General features: G+C 34.2%; 1 protein-coding gene across 1 annotated transcript; it reads right to left on the reverse strand.

Moving 5' to 3' along the window:
• Positions 1-87: 87 nt before the first annotated feature.
• On the reverse strand, positions 88-18,106 carry LOC105222009 (glycogen phosphorylase). Its single transcript, XM_011199165.4, has 4 exons — positions 17,293-18,106; positions 2,494-3,022; positions 821-2,427; positions 88-752 (listed from the first exon to the last, which is right to left on the reverse strand). Exons 1-4 carry the CDS (start codon positions 17,533-17,535, stop codon positions 594-596), a joined length of 2,538 nt encoding a protein of 845 aa, XP_011197467.2. The 5' UTR covers positions 17,536-18,106; the 3' UTR covers positions 88-593.
• Between the last annotated feature and the right edge of the window lie 1,157 nt (positions 18,107-19,263).

Here is a 19,263-nt window from a genome sequence, read left to right on the forward strand (position 1 = left end):
CTAAGCAATTTTACATAAAATATTTTACAATTCCTTAGTCACATGTGCGTCACTTGTGATTTTTTAATTGCGAAATTGCATGAATTGCGTGGACTCTGTTTAACAATTCGTTAAAAGACTTAATTTTAATAATATTTAATAAAAACATCGATTCAAATATCAAATATCCTAAAATGTATATTTTTTTGTGTTTGTTTTTTGTAAATTCAAACGTTGTTCATGTGTATGCTGGTGTCTTGCAATTAATTACATTGCGTTCCTGAGCTGTTGCGGTAGGCTTTAGTTGCAATAGTAGTTTTACTTTATCGTAAATGGTGAGTTTTTAGGATATTTGGGTATCATTGCTTAGTTAATGTTTGTTCTTTGGCCGTTGCAAGTTGATATTTTAGATCAACAAATCTTCACTTAGCGCAGCACTAACAAATTTGTGATTTCAATACGTCTAAAATGAGTTATAATATGGTAAATGTGTTGATAAAATAAGATTGCATTTTGGGGTTTTCAATTAAATAGTATTTCCGCCTAAATGGACTTTAATAAAAATTAAATTAAATCTCAAAAGAATTATGTATATCAATAATATCAAAATTAATTTATTTTGCTGCTGGTGTATCCTCAGGTGCGGGCAGTTTCTCCCAGGTGGGCTCAACTCCCCAGATATCTCTGGCGTATTCGGCAATGGTGCGATCGGAAGAGAATTTACCACTGGAAGCGATGTTGTGGATAGACATCTCCAACCATTTAGCTTGGTTCTAAAACAAAACAAAACGAACAATTTATTTCAAACAATAATAACAAAGGCAAAACTAATGATTCTCACCTGGTAAATCTTCGACACCAGCTCTTGTGCCTTGATGTAAGATTCGTAATCGGCCAACAAGTAGTAGTGATCGTACTTCAGCAAAATATCCGCAATATTCTTGAATTCATTTGGATTGCTTGGGCTGAAGAATCCACCTTGTATTTGGTCGATGCATTGTCTGATCTCAGGGTTCTTGTTGTAGTAGTCGTAGGCGTTGTAACCACGTTTCTTAAGCGCCTCAACCTCCTCTACGGTCATGCCGAAAATGAAGATGTTGCCGTTGCCCATTTCTTCGGCCATCTCAACGTTGGCGCCGTCCAAGGTACCAATGGTGAGGGCGCCGTTTAACATGAACTTCATGTTGCCCGTGCCGGATGCTTCAGTGCCGGCAGTGGAGATTTGCTCCGAAAGATCGGCGGCGGGCATGATTTTCTCGGCCAAAGTGACGCGGTAATTTTCCAAAAAGATTACCTTCAACTTGTCACCCACAATTGGATCGTTGTTGACAACATTGCCGACAGCGCAGATCAACTTGATGATTTGTTTGGCTACATAGTAACCGGGCGCGGCTTTGCCACCGATCATAATGGTACGTGGGGTAACGTTGGCGGTGGGATCCTTCTTAATGCGGTTGTACAGAGTGATGATGTGCAAACAGTTCAACAACTGACGTTTGTATTCGTGGATACGTTTAACCTGAATATCGAACATAGAGGCAGGGTTCACTTTGACGCCATAATCTTTCTCCAAGATCTGTGCCAACTTCAGTTTGTTCTCTTGTTTCACACGTGCAACGTTGCGTTGGAAGTTGGGATCCTTGGCCCACTTCTTGATCGCCACCAGCTGTTCCAAGTGCACTGGCCACTCATCGCCGATCTTCTCGGCAATCAAGTCAGACAGACCGGGGTTGCAAAGCAACAACCAGCGACGTGGTGTAATACCGTTGGTCTTGTTCTGGAACTTATGTGGTTCCAGCTCATAGAAATCACGGAAGAGATCCTTCTTTAAGATTTCAGAATGAATAGCGGCTACACCGTTCACAGCATGCGAGCCCACAATGGACACGTGCGCCATGTTGATGCGTTTCTCGCCATCCTCTTCCACCAATGACATGCGACGCATACGATCAAAATCACCAGGATATTGCTTGGCCACCTTCTCCATGAATAGGAAGTTGATGTGGTAAATGATCTGCAAATGTCTTGGCAGAATGGACTCCAGCATGGAAACGGGCCAGCGTTCCAAGGCTTCGGGCAAGACGGTGTGGTTGGTATAAGCACAGGTACGTACAGTAATATCCCAAGCCTTTTCCCAATCCAAATTCTCCTCATCGATGAGGATACGCATCAATTCGGGAATAGCCAACGAAGGATGGGTGTCGTTCAATTGGATGGCAACTTTATCAGGGAAATGATCGAAGTGTTGGCGTACGCTTTCCCGTGAGCCGAACTTCGAGGCCTTGTAGCGACGAACAATATCGTGCAGCGTGGCCGCGACCATGAAATATTCTTGCTTAAGACGCAATTCCTTGCCCTCGAAGAAGTTGTCGTTGGGGTAAAGTACACGTGAAATGTTTTCAGCCAAGTTACGATCCAACACGGCCTGGATATAATCACCATCGTTGACTAAAATAGTAAGAGGAAATCAATCATAAGTTAAGTGCAGAATATAAGCGATTAAATTCAACTTACAGAACTTCAAATTGAAATCGACGGGGCTCTTAGCTGACCACAAACGCAGTGTATTGACGTGATTGTTACCGTAACCGGGAATGGGGTTGTCATATGGCATAGCGTACACAATCTGTGTGTCGACCCACTTCTTACCCTCGGGTGTATCAATAACGCGTCCATAGAAGTGAACGGGCTTCATGAATTCGGGACGTGCCTTCTCCCATGGGTTACCATAACGTAACCAATCATCGGGTTCCTCTTGCTGTTCACCATTTAAGATCTTTTGTGCGAAAATACCGTATTCATAACGAATACCATAACCATAAGCCGCCAAACCGAGTGTGGCCATAGAATCCAAGAAGCAAGCTGCCAAACGTCCCAAGCCACCGTTACCCAGACCAGCGTCTTCCTCGATATCCTCGAGATTCTCAATGTCCAAACCCAATTGATACATGGCCTCTTCACATTCGCTTTGAATGCCAAGATTGATCATAGTGTTTTGGAGTGAGCGACCCATGTAGTATTCCAGAGACAAATAGTAGACGCGCTAAAAGCAAAAAGAGAAGCAAAGTTTACAATTTTTGTGAATAGTTTAAATAATTTTAGTCAAGCTTTAGGTTTGAAAATCATTAAAGGCTAAAAAATAACGAAATATTTCTTAATATAAATTAATATATCTTATCAAAACCAAATAATGTATAATTATAGTGACCCAAAATTAAACTCCTGTTTTTGCTCCTGACTTTTTAAAAGAAGTTCTATGATCTACATATAAAAGATCCCGCTCAAACTTGCTAATCTAACAGCTTTTTCCCTTTGGCCCGACCCTTTCTGAACATACCGTATGTAACTTTAACGCAAGCATCTTTCCATTACATCCATTACAACTACAACAACATTTAGATAGCGGGGATGTTAAATTCGAACCATTTGAAGAGTTTTACAAACCATCATCTTTAAGGGCTTTCTTTTATCGGACTCACTATCTTAGATTTATATAGGATTAGGATATGGATCGACTATTTTTTCTACGATGACAGTAACTTTAGCTGAAAGTCTTTTACAAAGGGAATCTGTTGTAGTAAATTCCACTCATTGATTTCAGAATGTTTTACACAACCATGTTTTGCGCCTTACTTCAATTATTCGGCTGGACTTGAGTTCGATCTCTGTGTCGACTTCTATCTCCTCTGCTGAACATAGCAATCCCCGAATATACTATATTTCTGCCATAAAAGAGATTTTATACATTAGGCGCTAGAAGTCTATTTAAAATTTAGAGATTTAAAGAGAACTTTTTATCTGATGATATGAAGATCGGAACTCGTGAGCTGCTTGAGTCATATGTAAAAAAATCGTTTCTGGCCACTCCCAAGTGAATGGCAATCAGAGAACTTTCCTCACTTGCGTGAACTTCTACACACGACTCCATCCTCCTAATGAAGTTTGCTATTACAATTTCATATCCCTTGCCACACCAAAACCCAAAGGCAAAATTGTCATGAACTAGTGTATTTATTGTTTGTTGTTGTTAATATATTTAAAATGCCGATTTACAATAACGAAGATATTAAACTTTGAACTATACTAATTGGTTAATTAGAGCCGTCACTTACGAGTGACACAGATCATTAAGGTAAGTACTCATTTGGAATTTACGATCAGTTTGATCAATACAGACACGCAAACTCCGGAAATTATTTAGTATATTGAAAATTGAAGTTGCCATATAAAAGAAAAAAATATTAGCAGATATTTCTGGCAATAGTATTCAAATTGTTCACGATCGACATACTAGAGATATAGCCCTATTCTTATTAATAATGCTAGGTTAGTTCGAGGAGATCTAAACTTTTGTATAGCAAAAAATAGTAAGGCTTTGTTCATAACTTATTCTTCAAAATCTATGTCGTCTCCCTCAAAGTAATCGTCCTTGCCCACAATACACTAGTGCCAACGCCTTTTTCAATCATCATGGTGCAAATCCCATAATTGTCGGCCGATAATACCGGGCTATTTTTACAAATCGCTTCGGGCAAATGAGGCATAACACTCAAATAGTATTTCTTGTTGGCAATTTGCCCAATCGGAAGGAGTTCAGAGTGATCACACGTCGATAATTGAACAAAACTGTCAACATCCTTGATTTTGACCTGCTTTGACGTGGTTTTTTCCGTTTCAGCGCTCATCTTTGTCACGATATTCGGCTGATTGATCGTCTGTTTCCGAATCGTAAGCATAGATTCACGACTAGTCGCCAGTAACCATACATTTTATATTGTAATATACTGGTAGTCGAAATCATTATTTCACAGACTCTGACTGTTAGTCCCTTGATAACAAAGTCTTACCAATTTTTGCTCATAGTAGTAGATATCCAAAAGAAGCAACCACTAATCGCCAAGGTAAAAAATATTTTGTTAAGTATTTATATTCAAGAGATGAAATTGTGTCAAGTGGAATCCACATAAAAAAGTTTCAGCTATAATACAATAACAATACATTTACATATGTATATACTTATAAGTATGTAGTATGTATGTATGTATGTTGGTAAGTTGCAATATTTGAACAACTGTAATTTCACGTGCACGCTTTGTGAGTATTAAGACAGGCTTACCAATCAGCCTGAGGCAAGGTAGTCAATACTAATTCACGGCTAAGCGATAACACTTCAAGCACGTTCGCAGCGAGTGCAGTTCAAGTGCATTTAAAATACATTTGAAGTTGGTAATGAAAATTTCAACAAGGGAACACATACATACATACATTTAGTAACATACAAACACATGTATAATTATATTTTTCGGTATATCGGTTAAAGTTAGTCCTGTCGCTATAAATATAAGACATAAATAAAACTTGCAAAAAGAGCAGTCATCAATTTTGTGTGCTAGCGTGTATATGTGTACAAATGTAATTAGTAAGTCAGTATGTATGCTTTCTCCAGCTAACTAAACACGATCACGCGACCAGATTGTGATAACCGCGCTCTACCGCGCTCTCTTTGCAGCCATTGGCATTGCTAATTCCAGTGAGTAATTCAATAAAAGTCACCAAAACAAGTAACTGAAAGGTGTCTCTTCGATTTACAACGAAAGTTAGCAACAATTAATTATTTATTTTATTTATTTAAGAAATTGAGTCGATCTCGCGACAGAAGCGTGACGTTGATAACAATTTATATGCGATTCGCGCTCTTTTAGCCATATAACAGCTGGTCAGTTCTCTTTTTGCGACTGTGTTCTCTTACATTTGCAATCTCTCAGCATAAAATTTGTTATTAACATTGAATAACTGAGCAACTTGGAGCTTTAAAAAACTGAAATAGGAAAAAAAAACAGTGTGACCTAATTAGCTTAGCGCACTTTTGTTGGCAAATAGTCGGTTGCTTGGAGATTCGATTTGTCTTCGAAACTGCTGATAGTATTTAGATTAAGCAGTGCAGGAACTTAAAACAAAAAAATTGTTTATAAATAATTGCAATAAATTATTATCGCCAATCATATTCGCTAATTAGGCATTTAATGCTTAAGCATAGTTGCTAGCTGTCGATGTTATAAACACTTTGCTTTAAGCAGGCAGTTATCAGTGTTAGTCACCGACCTGTAGCCGGTATACAAATAATTAAGTTATATGTACATACATATATATGTATGTAATATGTGTGTTTGGCAATAATTGTTTATGAGCAGTGAAAAACATCCAAGCAGTTCAATATTGATAAGAGCATTCATAATTTTCCATTTATATTTATGATTATTAGAATATGTGTTTGTGGATTACACCAAAGGGTTAAATGGTAAGAGGACCTAGAAAGGTTTAAAATGTCTCTACATTTCGGCACATACATTTTGGCACATTTGACTCGAATGGTCAATTGTTAATGCGATTTTTTGGATTTTTTTGATATGATTTCGATTATGATTTGTGAGTTGTTGCAACGTCTTGGTAAACTATTTTGAACATATGTAAACGATTGATATTGATTTGTTATCTCTTAAAAGCTCCATCTTCTGGCGAAAAAAGTAGGTACTTTGTTTGCAAGCCAGATATAAACTTCTTCTGAAATGTCTAAGGGAGACTGTTGGGTATGAAAATATGAAAAAAATTTACAAAATGATTGTGTGTGTAAGCGTGAAAAAAACTTGACTGATTTGGCTGACATTCTGCAAATTTCACAGGAACATCTTGGGCATATCATTCATGAAAATGGAGAAGTTAGTGAGCTTATTATTGAGATCATCATATAACAAATTAATGATATAAACTACAAGATTGTATGAATCGGTGAATTTAGCTGAGCTATATGCCTTAGGCTCATTTCAAAGCTAAAGTCTATTCGTTTTATATTATTTTTAAATGGTATTGAAAAGTTCGAAAATCACTTAAGTTCCATAGATTATGAATGCCCGTAAAATAGTTCTGCTTCCATCGATAAAATCGATATCACCATGACTTTTCCCTTTTTATAATCCACCGCAAGTCCATTTCATTCTAAGAAAAACTAAATAACAACTTCAGTTATTCTAAAACAACAAAATACATTAGCTTTGGATGTTTGAAAGTGCATATTCATGATTATACAAATATTTGCCTGTAACTTTTAATTTCGCGGCAATTAGTTATAAACATTACATACATACATACAATTTTGTTTACACACACATTTATCAGCACATTTAGATTTCCGAAGCAATTTGAGATTTTAATCGGCATAGGCACTTGCAAGAAGCGTGCACAACGGGCATAAACACAAATTATTTGCATGCTCAAGATAAGAATTTGCCGGTATGCTATTAATTTCAATTATTTTCTATTTTTCTGTGTACATACAGATGCAGTAATATTTATATGTATACACATATACAAACATATATTTTTGTTCTGGTTATCTTACTACTAATCTAACCTACCAAGCGATTTACATATTGTTATACTATACTCGAATCAATGACATACAAATCAGTTCGAATATTTCCACATAATCATAAAATATTAATCCAATTGTAATCGTTTTGACTTAGTCATATTTTAAAAATTCCTAATGAAAAAAAAAATATTGATAATATGTTTAAATAATGTTTTGAGCAGGGACTCAAAAGAAGAGGCTAAAAGATATTAAGACCTCTCAATGGATGGGTGAATTTTTTATACTGTGAACGATATATAGTACATATGTATATTAAGTTTGCCACGAAGTTTGTAACATTTAGAAAGAAACGTCGCAAACCCTATAAAATGTAAATAATCAGCATAATTTGTTGAGTTGATGTAGCCATGGCTATATATGCGTGAACTATCCCTCAGACTTTGAGATATCGAGCTGAAAGTTTCTCGGAACCACTATAGTATAAAACTGTGATACAAACAGAATGATCAAAATTATAATTTTGTACGGACATTTTTTTTACGCAATCGAGTTATTGGTTAACACTCTAAGAAGAAATTGTTTAGATGAGAGCACTAAAGTAGATTGTAACAAAAAAGCACTCTTAAATTGTAATTAAATTTCCTTCCAAGATAAAATAATATTTCATAAAAAAGTATTTTTCTAAGTTCTAGGACTGCCCTTAATTACTATGCCAAATATGAGCGTGATCTGTTAACCAGTTTGTTTACAAAAGCTGCTTAAGTCGGTATACCTCAGTAATACTTTGCGATTTTTATAGTGGATAAATAAAGATCGAACAAACAATTTGCCTGAATTTTGTCTTTCTAACCAATTTTGGTGCGCGGAATCGTTGCGAATGTTGGAAAAGGCTTACTGTGAATCTGTTGTATCAAAAAAACATGCCTACGAGTGGTAAAAAGCCTTTAAAGACCATTGAGAGATCGTTGACGACATGCGTTGTTCTGGACGAATGATTTTGGTGGATATTTTGGGTATAAAATGCGTTCTTGCCAGACTCCTCCCAATAAAGTTGATTTTTTTTTCAAAAAGAGTGCCGTAAGTAGGTCTCTTTGGACTGTGAGTTTATGAGACAAGTCAACAATCATAGAAATGGAATCCGTTTTCAGTCGATCGAAGAGATAAAACAAAATTCGCTGAAGTCCATCTCAAAAAGTGCTTATGAAAAGTGTTTCGAGGAGTGGGAAAATCGGCTTTGGATTACATCTGGTGGAGATTACGGTGACAAAATATATTCATATTAATGAATAAATATTTTTCGTTATATTATCAATTTCTGAATACACATTGTATATAGCCGCCAAACAAACTAGCAAATCAAGGTCAAGTTCTTGTATGGAATCGTTTGCATTTGTGAAGGAGTTCGGTGAAACCAAACACACACTGTAAAATAAAAGTGTCAGAGGAATGCCACATACCAAATTTGGTTGCAATTGGTCGGACGAGTCTCGATATACTATATGTACATATGTGTTTTCACCTAAAAATGAGTTGTACCATGCCCATCGTACAATTTTGACCAATATCTATTATACTCTGTAGCAACATGTTGCAAGAGTATAAAAAGATGCATCCTTTTATTATTGTAAAATCTTTTCCACCTGTGTTGGCTTTTTCTTTCCATTTACGACCACATAGTAAAATGAATAAAATAAATTTAAAATACATCATATTTTAGAAAAAATATATGTAAGACTTTTATAATCTAAAAGTTTGTTTCATATATGTATATGTTATGTATTTATCAACATTTAAATATAAGTATTACTTAATAGATCATCGATATATTTAATACAATATATGTATAGCAGGCCGATTACATAATTATTTGTGTGCGATCTTATTTGTGTAATCTTAGGCACCTAACAAACGCAAAAAAAATCAAAATTGAAACGTTGATTTGATTTTCTCGCTTATCGCTTCAGCTTATAGTGACTTATTAGCTTATCAGTTCCGTATTTATTTAAAGCTGCAATATTTTGTGACCCAAATAGAAATATGCAAATCAAAAATAGACAAAATCTAAAGCAAAAAAAAAACAAAAATTAGCGATAAACATAATCAGAGCTGCATACTATTATATTATATGTTCCGTATGTCTGTACATCAGTTGACGTAGAAACAATTATTTCATTTTTCAACTCATTAACCCTTGAATGCACCTTATTGGTTTGATGAGCCGCTTTGAATATGACAATGTTTGTGATTAACGGATTGGCGAATCTTATCAGAAACACTGTTTTCACTTCCGCGTTTGATTTGACGCAAACAGTTGTGTATTACAAACAAAATGGAAAATATCACTCTACGATCACAAAGTATTTCACGTGAAATTTCAAAAGGTCGAATTAATGATAGTTGAGTATGGCTTTTGTTTAAGCCATTTCCAATCAGAAAATAGAAAAACAATTTATTAAGATCTACCTACGTTACATGAATTTCCATAATAAAAGTTTTCAAAAAAATAAAAATATATATTTTTTTTAAATCATTACATTTATTTAATGGGTAGAATAGTGAAAACAAATTTTTGTGTTCAATCCCCTGTAGTGACGGATCGTTCTATTCTACTTTTTCAAAAACAGTTGTTTGGGCTTTTTTTAAGTCAGCCATTTTGAAAAAAAAAAATGGTTGTAAAGCTAATGGATTAAAAAGCCATTATTTTTTTGTTTTAAATTGCACCGTAGAGACCCTCTGAAAACAGTGATGGGCTAGATTAGCTTAACAGCCGGCACTTTGTATCAAAATTTAGAAATATATATTTTATATTACACTCAAATATATTTTTATTGAGCCACGAAAAATTTTATTATTTTTACTCCCAGAATATGTCGTCAGAGTTAAGCCTGTATGCACTTAAAATAATAAAATGTCCAAAGTATTTAAAAATGACTTCCATCTGTAATTTGATTACAGTTTCCATGGGAATTAAAAGACAATAATTTAGTTTTTTAAACCTGTAATCGAGAAGTATTGAATATATTTCGAAAAAAAAAACAAAAATTGAGTATTGAAGTTATGAAGGCTCTAACTGGATATCCGAATTTTTTAAATATATATTTACATGTACATATGTATGTAGGTCGCACATACTTTATGCATCTTCAACAAATAAAATTGAGAAAATAGCATATAGGAAAAAACAGAAAGATGACAAAATCTAAATATTATTTCCATAAAGATTTGTCTGAGAATAGGATTTGCATAATACATATGTATATACATATACATATATTTTTCGGAAATTACTGACACTCATACATTTTTGTGTTCGCATGCATCCTATCAGTGACCTTGGCAGCGCAATGCAACAACAAATTTGCAAAAGAAATTGAATTAGAATATTAATTAACATACATATGAACACACTGACAACATCTAATATATATTTATGTATGTATAAGTCTGTATTGTGCTGCCGGTTGAGTCAACAACCCAAATAGATGAGGATCACATGCGGACGAATAGAACAATTGAAAAGATCAACTTTTTATTCAATTTCAATAAAGGCTTATTAATTCTCATCACTTGTTTGAGAACTCACTTTGAGTGACAAGAAAGTGAACAATTCTTATTATCACTTTAACGGTTATTTGTACAATTTGAGCCTCGCTGGCGCAAAATCTAAAATTTATAAAACTAAATAAGCTTATTAAATATACAAAAGTTGTGTCTCTGCCAAAAATTAACAAATTAAATAGATATTATACATAGATATAGGCTGTGGGAAAATGGCGTGTGGCTTGTGCCAACATATGTGTGTATGTATTGTATGTATGTATGTATGTGTATGCTGCAGACAGAACGTGGAAACTTTTCTCTTAAATTTGCCTACACTTTTGCCACTAAATTATTAAAGCATCTATTGGGAGTATTCTGGGTGGCTGTGTATGTGTGTGGAAACTTAAATTGCTTGTATGTGTGTATGTATTTAGAATGGAATCGTAAAAAGAACGAAAAGCGAGCGCGTTTGCTTTGACATTCACTAAGGACAAATCTATAGAATATCTACGAGTATACACACACACACACTTGCCATGTGGAAAACGACCTAAATATTTGTTTGGATTGAAAGTATACAGCAGTCACCATATAATAAGTCATAGCGATTGGTGTAAGACTAAGAAATTCCAAAATATTTTATATTGAACTTTGGGTATTTTGGAATTTGAGAATTTTGGTTAAAACAATATAGCAAAGCTATTTAAATTTTTAATAAATTAGAAATTATTGTTCATAATTTTTTTTGTAGATCATGTTTATATCTAAAAACATTTATGTTCTGCTTATTAACCTGTCAAAGTCAGCAACTTGTGTATTTGTTATAAGAATACTTTTTACTTTCAAAAACATACTTTTATGTGATTTACATTATATATAGATGCTTGAAACCCAAAACCTGCTAAGAACTTTCCTTAAAACTAACTATAATTACTTATAATATAAGTCTTATATGAATTGGATTTTAGCAACTACTGAAAGCAGTTTCTGCAGAAATATGTACATGTATGCATTTTTATAAACGAAACTATATCCAGAGTTGTGATCCAATTTCTTCAAAAAGAGTCGTGAGATCGTTGAAAACATGCTGGACGCCCTTCGACCACTTCAACTGCTTAAAAATCGTCAGGTTTTAGAGAGATGACAAGAGAGCTCGATATCTCTCGCGAGTCCGTTCGAATGATTTTGATGGATATTTTGGGTATGAAGCGCGTTCTTGCTCTAATAGTCTCGATTAAGCTGATTTTATTTTTTTTTTCAAAAATAGTACCGTAAATAGGTCATGTGTTCTTATGATTTTACATAGCACATTTATTAACGCCGCTGAACATCGTTTCTAATTAGCGGACAACTGTTGTGAGATGCCCACATATAGTAGTTTCTATGAGCATATGTTGCATTTATAGCTGCATAGCTATCGAGGTACATACATATATGTATGCATACATATTATAGCATTGGATAAAACTTTCGCTTTTTATTGATGTTGAATAAACCATTTTTGCATTTTTTGCTATTCGTGAAATCACGTGCTGGCTTATAATGAGACTGTAGCTAAATATGTTGCATGGATTTGTGTGGATATGTGTTCATTTTCTGCCGAATATTGGCCAACGACATAGGAGATTATAAGTCAAATTGGAAATTGTGAATCAAGATCAAATAAAGGTCACGATATAACCCATAACGGGAGATCATATTATAGTGATTGAGAATGAAATTTCCTGAATGATGTTTTCTACAGCATTAATAACAATTTGATGGTGAGAATGTTTAAAAAGTTCGATATATTTTATATTTTTACGTAATTCTACTGTTTATAATTAAAGAAAAAAATATTAGAGCAATATACTTATGAATCAAGTTCCAAAATATTTTTTCATAAGTTTGTTGTACATATCCGAAGATAATTGAAAAATTAGCCACTTTATATATAATAATGGAAATTTCAAGTAAAATCGCTCAAACTGCCAATAAGCAAGGAAATGTGCTGTCTTATCAGAAAGGGTTGCCAGAAGCCGCATTCGTTTGATAACAAAGAGCTTCCACCACCTAATCTACTGTTTTGTGTGACTTCTGAGCTCATTGCATGATTTTCAACTATGAGGCGAATTCAATTGTATTTGAACGGAGTCTTCCCAAAACTTGGCAAGAAACCAGTCGATTGTAACGATGATTATACGGTCACTTGGCTAACGGATATCGTCCCAAGCGGAAAGGAGTTAAAAGACCAGACCTCTGTGCGAAGAATAAAACCTACCGCTTGAAAGTATGCTAATGTGACACCCAGTCATTCCGGCACAGGCACAGTCAAGCAGGTGCTTCTGATACTGTCGGAGGGGAATGAGATGACGAGGATCTATAAACACATAAATATCTTATTATCCCCATTTCACAGTCCATACTTAAGTTGTGCTTAAGATAAAACAGGAAAAGAGTGAAGAAATTATTTTTTATGAAAAAATATGGAATCGGATTGGGATTTCCACCAGTTCCAATAGGTGCTCCGACTCGCTAGCGCTGATATTCGGGTTTTTTAGTTGTTTTCATCCATTTTCGATATAACTTTCATTATTTACATATGTATTGTCTGTTATAATTTAAATATTTTAAACATATTTTTATGGATGATATTTGTAAAACATATGTTGCCCATAACGTTGCCATATATCATAATAAAATTTTATAGAAATTAGGCATTGACTGTGAAACGCAAACGACTACTCAGTCTTAGCCAAGATTTTATTTGGGCACAACTTAAGTATGGACCGTGAAACCGGGCATTAATGTGTTAAAATGTGTTACATACATCTGTATTAGATGGGTTCGGTTCAGTACGGTGGGTGTTGTATAATGGTACGCAAAATTAAACGCCGAAGACATAGCGAATAGTTGTTTGTTTACATTTCCCATCGAACAATGCACCGTAAAAAATCGAAACATGTCTGGTTAGGAACTCAACGAACCTTGAAAACGTGGCACACATTGGCAGCAGATTTCAGCAAGACACAAGCATGTGTAACCTAAATATGGACCGTATGTATTGGTTGGTGTGTATTTATTTATTTTCAATAGAAAATTAAGTAAAGAGAAAATATCTCAAAGAGTAGATAAGTCATTATTTATAAAATGCACAAAGTGCAAAAACATATGTATATTCTAGGTACATATTTACGCATTAGACAATAGGTATGTATGTACATGCATGAGTACCTAAGCAAATATTTCTGGCAAAGTCTTTAATTTCTTAAATAAATAGCAAGTATCCTGCTTATCCAATACATATGTATCTACATACACACGTAATGTATGTATGTACATGTAAATGGTGTAAAAGAAAGGTAGAATTAGTTATCAGAGAAACTTTTTAATAATTTAAGGCAAATTGAAAAAGGCGCAAATAGAATAATTTATGACCATACATACATGAATGAAAAATTTGTGCATACATATGTATTTGTATATATGCAAGTGTATTTATATGCTACTTAAGGGGGTATTCTAATATAAAGGTATGAATTTCAGATAATTTTTGAAGTGTCGTAAAAAAGGAAATAAGTAACATTAATGTACATTAAAAAAAACACAGGAAAAATTCCAAAAACTTAAAAATATCAAAAATTAGCTGTTGATAAAATGGCGGGTCTCAAATAATAGTAATAGCAATTTGAAACCAAAAACAATGTTAATCTAGAATAATGCCACAATGTCTGGTTCTAAGAAGAGTTGGAATTGTTTTGACTGGCTGAAATATATTTTTGTACCGCATACATATGCACATATGTACATATATATATATAGATATGTACATTCTTATATGCGAACTACTCCCTCAGTTTTTGAAATATCCGTCTGCAATTTTACGCACGACCATTTCTCACGAAGAAGCTGGTCATTTGTTAGAACCGCCGATATCGGTCATACAAACTGACCTATTAAACTCAAGCCCTTGTATGAAACACTTTTATTTGACAACGTAACTTAATGAAATTTAGTACAGATTATTACCCAAGACATCGCTGCAATCTCCGAACATGTTGTTCAGAAGGGTTACTATAGTTTATAGTTGTCATTCAAATTGAGCAATCAAAGAAAGGATAAAGATCTTATTTGGAATTAAAAATTATTTTTAAACAAGATTTTCAGTATTACAAAATAATAACAAAAAAATAATAATTCAAATGTTACTTCAATTGATTCTTAAATGAATATTTGCAACCCAGGCTGTACGTAAATATTGGCAATAACGGTAGTGATGTGCATAGAGTGCGTGGGTCACCCGAGCCAAACAATAAAATAACTAAATTACTGAAAGCTTATCATAGAGCTCAGACAGCAGAATTTGTGTATATTGTAGAACAGTCATGTTTGATTACATCAGTTTTAAGGACTCGTATGCATTTATAAAAAATAGACCTTTAATTTAGACTTTAATTTAAAATATATTAAACAAAAACAACAAAAAATGTGTATTCCTAAATAAAAGCTTGATCCCCTAAAAAATCGGTAAGATGGAAATGTATAACACAAGTATTTGCAATTCTCTAACTTATCTGTCTTTTGCGTTTTGGCAAAAAGCCGACTGCACTTGCACTTTGATAATTTTGCCTTATGTGCGATACATAGATGTTTATATACAGACATACATATGTATGTATCGTGAAATTTTTGGTTATTGCATTTAGATTTTCACCTCTTTATCCACTGTCTTCACACACAGTTCTCTAATAAACTTGTTGATCCGCTTACTTCGTTATTAGTTTTCTTTTCTTATGTAAACAAAGAGCAGATGCAGAAGAGAGAAAAGAGCTTTTTTAAGAAAAAAAGTTTGTAATTAGCAATGAATTTTAATTTGTGCTGCACTGATTTGAGGTTAATTTCAAATAAAAACGAAAAAGTAAAAGAAATGAAAAAGTATTACAGCATCAGTTTGTGAGTTTTGTGCGAAAATAAAATTTTAAATATTGAATTTGAAAAGTTTTTTGTTTATTAAAACAAAGTTAATATTATTTGAATTCATTTTCTATTTTCAATTAACTTAATTTAATACGCAAAGAGACATTTATTTTAATATTTTTATGTTCTATATGCTATTAGATCATCTTAATATTCGTAATTATAGCAATAGTATAAGTTTTATTTAAAATATCATATGTAAAACAATTGTACACACGGTTATAGCTTAAAAAAAGTTAGGTATTTTAGAAAACATAAACAGGCTTAAGAGACTAATTCTTATTCTTTCCAAAGGTACCTAGCTAAAAGAATGGATCGTCCGGCTGGTTATGGCTATTCACAATTTGCTTCAGCTAAATTTTCAATTATGCAAAAAACTAAAAATTAATAAAAATAACTATAAAGCGAATAATATTTACTTCATGTATGTACTATTTTTTCGTTAAATTTAAATTTTTTTTTAATCTTTATATATTTATTTTAGTTGTATTATATTATATGTTATTTTGTTTTATTTTATTTTTTTTATATACTTATTATATTTTATTTTATATTATATTTTTTTCCGCAGCTGTTTCAATTCATCTAATTCTCCTGCTTGCTTATTCCCGAACTGCTTTGATACATTTCCTTGACCTTGAGGAATACACAAGATCTAAAGAATACACACACGCGCGTATGCACACATATGTATTATAAGTAAATAAGGAAACTAGCAAATAAGGTTTGCGTGGTAACTGATATGATGTTGAGGTAACACGGTCCTATAAAATTTGTTGTTTTAGGCAAGTATTTCTAACCATAATAAAGTATTAACATAATAAAATCGATAAGTACACGTGCGTTTATCCGAATGTCAGTATTTATCTAAGTGTAGATACGCATTATTTTGTTTTTGTGGTATTATATAAAGCACACAAACCCATATCTATTGCAGATGCATATGCATATAGTATATATAGTAAGCAGCCATTACTTTTATCTACCAATTTTAACTTCTATTCGCTTGGCAAAAACAATACACATACATATATACTTCTCTAAATATATACATATGTATGTATATTTGTATGGATTTACAATAGAAACATAACGCATAAAGTTCTATATACATGAGGTAGAATAATAACGCTACGCCAGTCTAGGCAGGCAACCACATCTATATCTAATATTTCTTTCCCCCTACAATTAACCTTTATAAATGCTAGCTCACCCAGTTGGGTAGACACCCGCAATAGGACACCACACATAATTGGAGCCGTTCAGTGCTACTGGCTGGACTGATGGATGCTGTGAGGCAGCACTTTAAATGGCTGTGGCGTGACCCACATACATATGCACATACATACATACACACTTTACCAGTTCAAAGTTTCTTCTATATGTGGTAGTATGCTTACTTATCTGTATATGTATGTGTGTGGAATTGCTATGTTAGACAAACTTACTTTAGGGTCCTTCTCATAGTACATCTGCTGGGTGCGGATCCACCTGCCAACCATGTTATCGCGCACAGTGTTGGCCAGGGCAAAGTAATAGTCGCGCATAGTTGCCACATTACGATCCTTAACTAACGTGTAATGCAGGTGACGATTGAAATTCTTCTTGACCAATGTGACGTTTCCGACCTCGGCAATACCGCGCACACTGATTTGCTTGCGGCGCTCCTCATCTGTTGGTGGCCTCGACATGATTGCAAATTTGCTTTCGACACTTCTTTACTTATTAACTTTAAATACTGAATATTTGTTTCTCAACTTTTACGGCAACCGTAGAACGCACTTAAGTTTCCTCTTTACTTTAGCGAATACTTATTACTTAACCGAAAAAATCTGATCCTAGATCAGCAGCACACCGTACCGCACCGCAGTAGTTGAAAGGCAACGACGTTTAAATATTTTTTCGCGAACGACCACAGATGACAACGAACAACAACCGTTTGCTACGAGCTCTGGAGTACTTCTCAGTATAAAAACTTTTTCTTTGGCGACAATACGCTCGCCCTCAAAATTTAGCTTTGTTTCCTTTCCGCTGCACCCTGCTCTAACACATTTACTCTCTTATTTGCACTCCCCTAATTAACCGACACTGTGTTGTACTCTTGCTCTCAATCTCTTACAACTCAATTACTAAAGTTCGTCAACTGATAACCGATTAAAATTGAAAAAACTGTTCATGGAATAATTTGTTAATTGCGAAAAACTGGCACATAAGTCACCATCAAAATCAGTACAACTATTGATAACCTATTAAACCAGGTAGTTGTTGCATGTGATTCCTACGCCCGCCCTGAATTCAACTTTGTAGTGGAATGCAGTTGTCAAACTCTCTTCAAGCCCAAAATTTCTTCGGTCACCTTGTCCGAAGGTCATACATGCGTATACAGTTTGACGCGCAGCAAGCAGCAAGCATTTGTAAACATATACATAATACAGACATACATACATATGCATTTACGTTTGTAGGCTTTTGACTTCTCACTCGATAGACTAAGAGCACGCAACATGTACTCCCGTCTCATGATTTGGATAACGCGTTTCTCCATGAAAAGTGAAAGCATTTTCAACTGCTAACACTTTCGGTTTTCTTGTTATAGTTTGCTGTATTTTGGGCCATAGCTGCGTTGGAGATGTTTCGTTTGTTAAATACAGTCAGCGCTCTCTATTGGCAAGATTGGAGCATTGATGTGCTCCAAAAGTCAAAAACAGCTGCAATATAGTTTCTTCTAGTTTGTCGACAGATGGCGCTCACATGCAATTACAACAGATTGTTGACAACTTTGCGGGAAGTATATTTCAATGCAATCCCATATTGCAGCCTTGCACTGCATTTTACCAATTCCTTACTGTCTAAATTGTTATTTTAGTTTCCGTTTTATACACCGACCTCCGCTCTTGAAACTACCAAGTAGTTTTAGTGATAAAAAAATTTGTATGTTAAAAAATATATATTTTTCAGATATCAATTACACCTCCAGTCCATCTCTGACCTCTGTAGTCGCAGTCATACAAGTGGGTCTAACATCCTAAATAAATAGCATTTGGTTAAAATACAAAAAATATATCAGTAGCAGCATAAATGGCATTACATAAATAATTAATTGTTATAAAAACTAAAGCCGCTATCGACATGCAAAAAGAATAAGCCGCCTGCCCTAGTAGAAAAGCAGGCAAGCAAATCGTTCTCCTTTTACTCAGCTGCAACGGAATGATGCTGTGCGTTAACTAAGAAAAGCGCTTATGTAGCACTGAACATTATAAAAAGAAATTGGGACCAAATTCAACAAACAAGCCGTCCTTTAAAAAGCCCACAAACGTATTAAGTCGCCGGTAGATTTCAACAGCCCCATAAGAGAAGTGAGTATTAATAAAGCTGGAAGTGAAGAGAGAAGGGCAATTTGCTTTACAAACCACCTAGAA

This window comes from Bactrocera dorsalis, unplaced genomic scaffold, assembly GCF_023373825.1.
Source record: "Bactrocera dorsalis isolate Fly_Bdor unplaced genomic scaffold, ASM2337382v1 BdCtg184, whole genome shotgun sequence".
Taxonomy (NCBI): domain Eukaryota; kingdom Metazoa; phylum Arthropoda; class Insecta; order Diptera; family Tephritidae; genus Bactrocera; species Bactrocera dorsalis.

Excerpts from the sequence above, each read along its gene's own strand:
- LOC105222009 (XM_011199165.4), bottom strand. The coding sequence starts at position 17,535 with ATGTCGAGGCCACCAACAGATGAGGAGCGCCGCAAGCAAATCAGTGTG. Across the intron at positions 3,023-17,292 it reads ACTATGAGAAGGACCCTAAA|CGCGTCTACTATTTGTCTCT; the intron begins GTAAGTTTGTCT and ends TTTTGCTTTTAG. Across the intron at positions 2,428-2,493 it reads CGATTTCAATTTGAAGTTCT|TCAACGATGGTGATTATATC; the intron begins GTAAGTTGAATT and ends TTACTATTTTAG.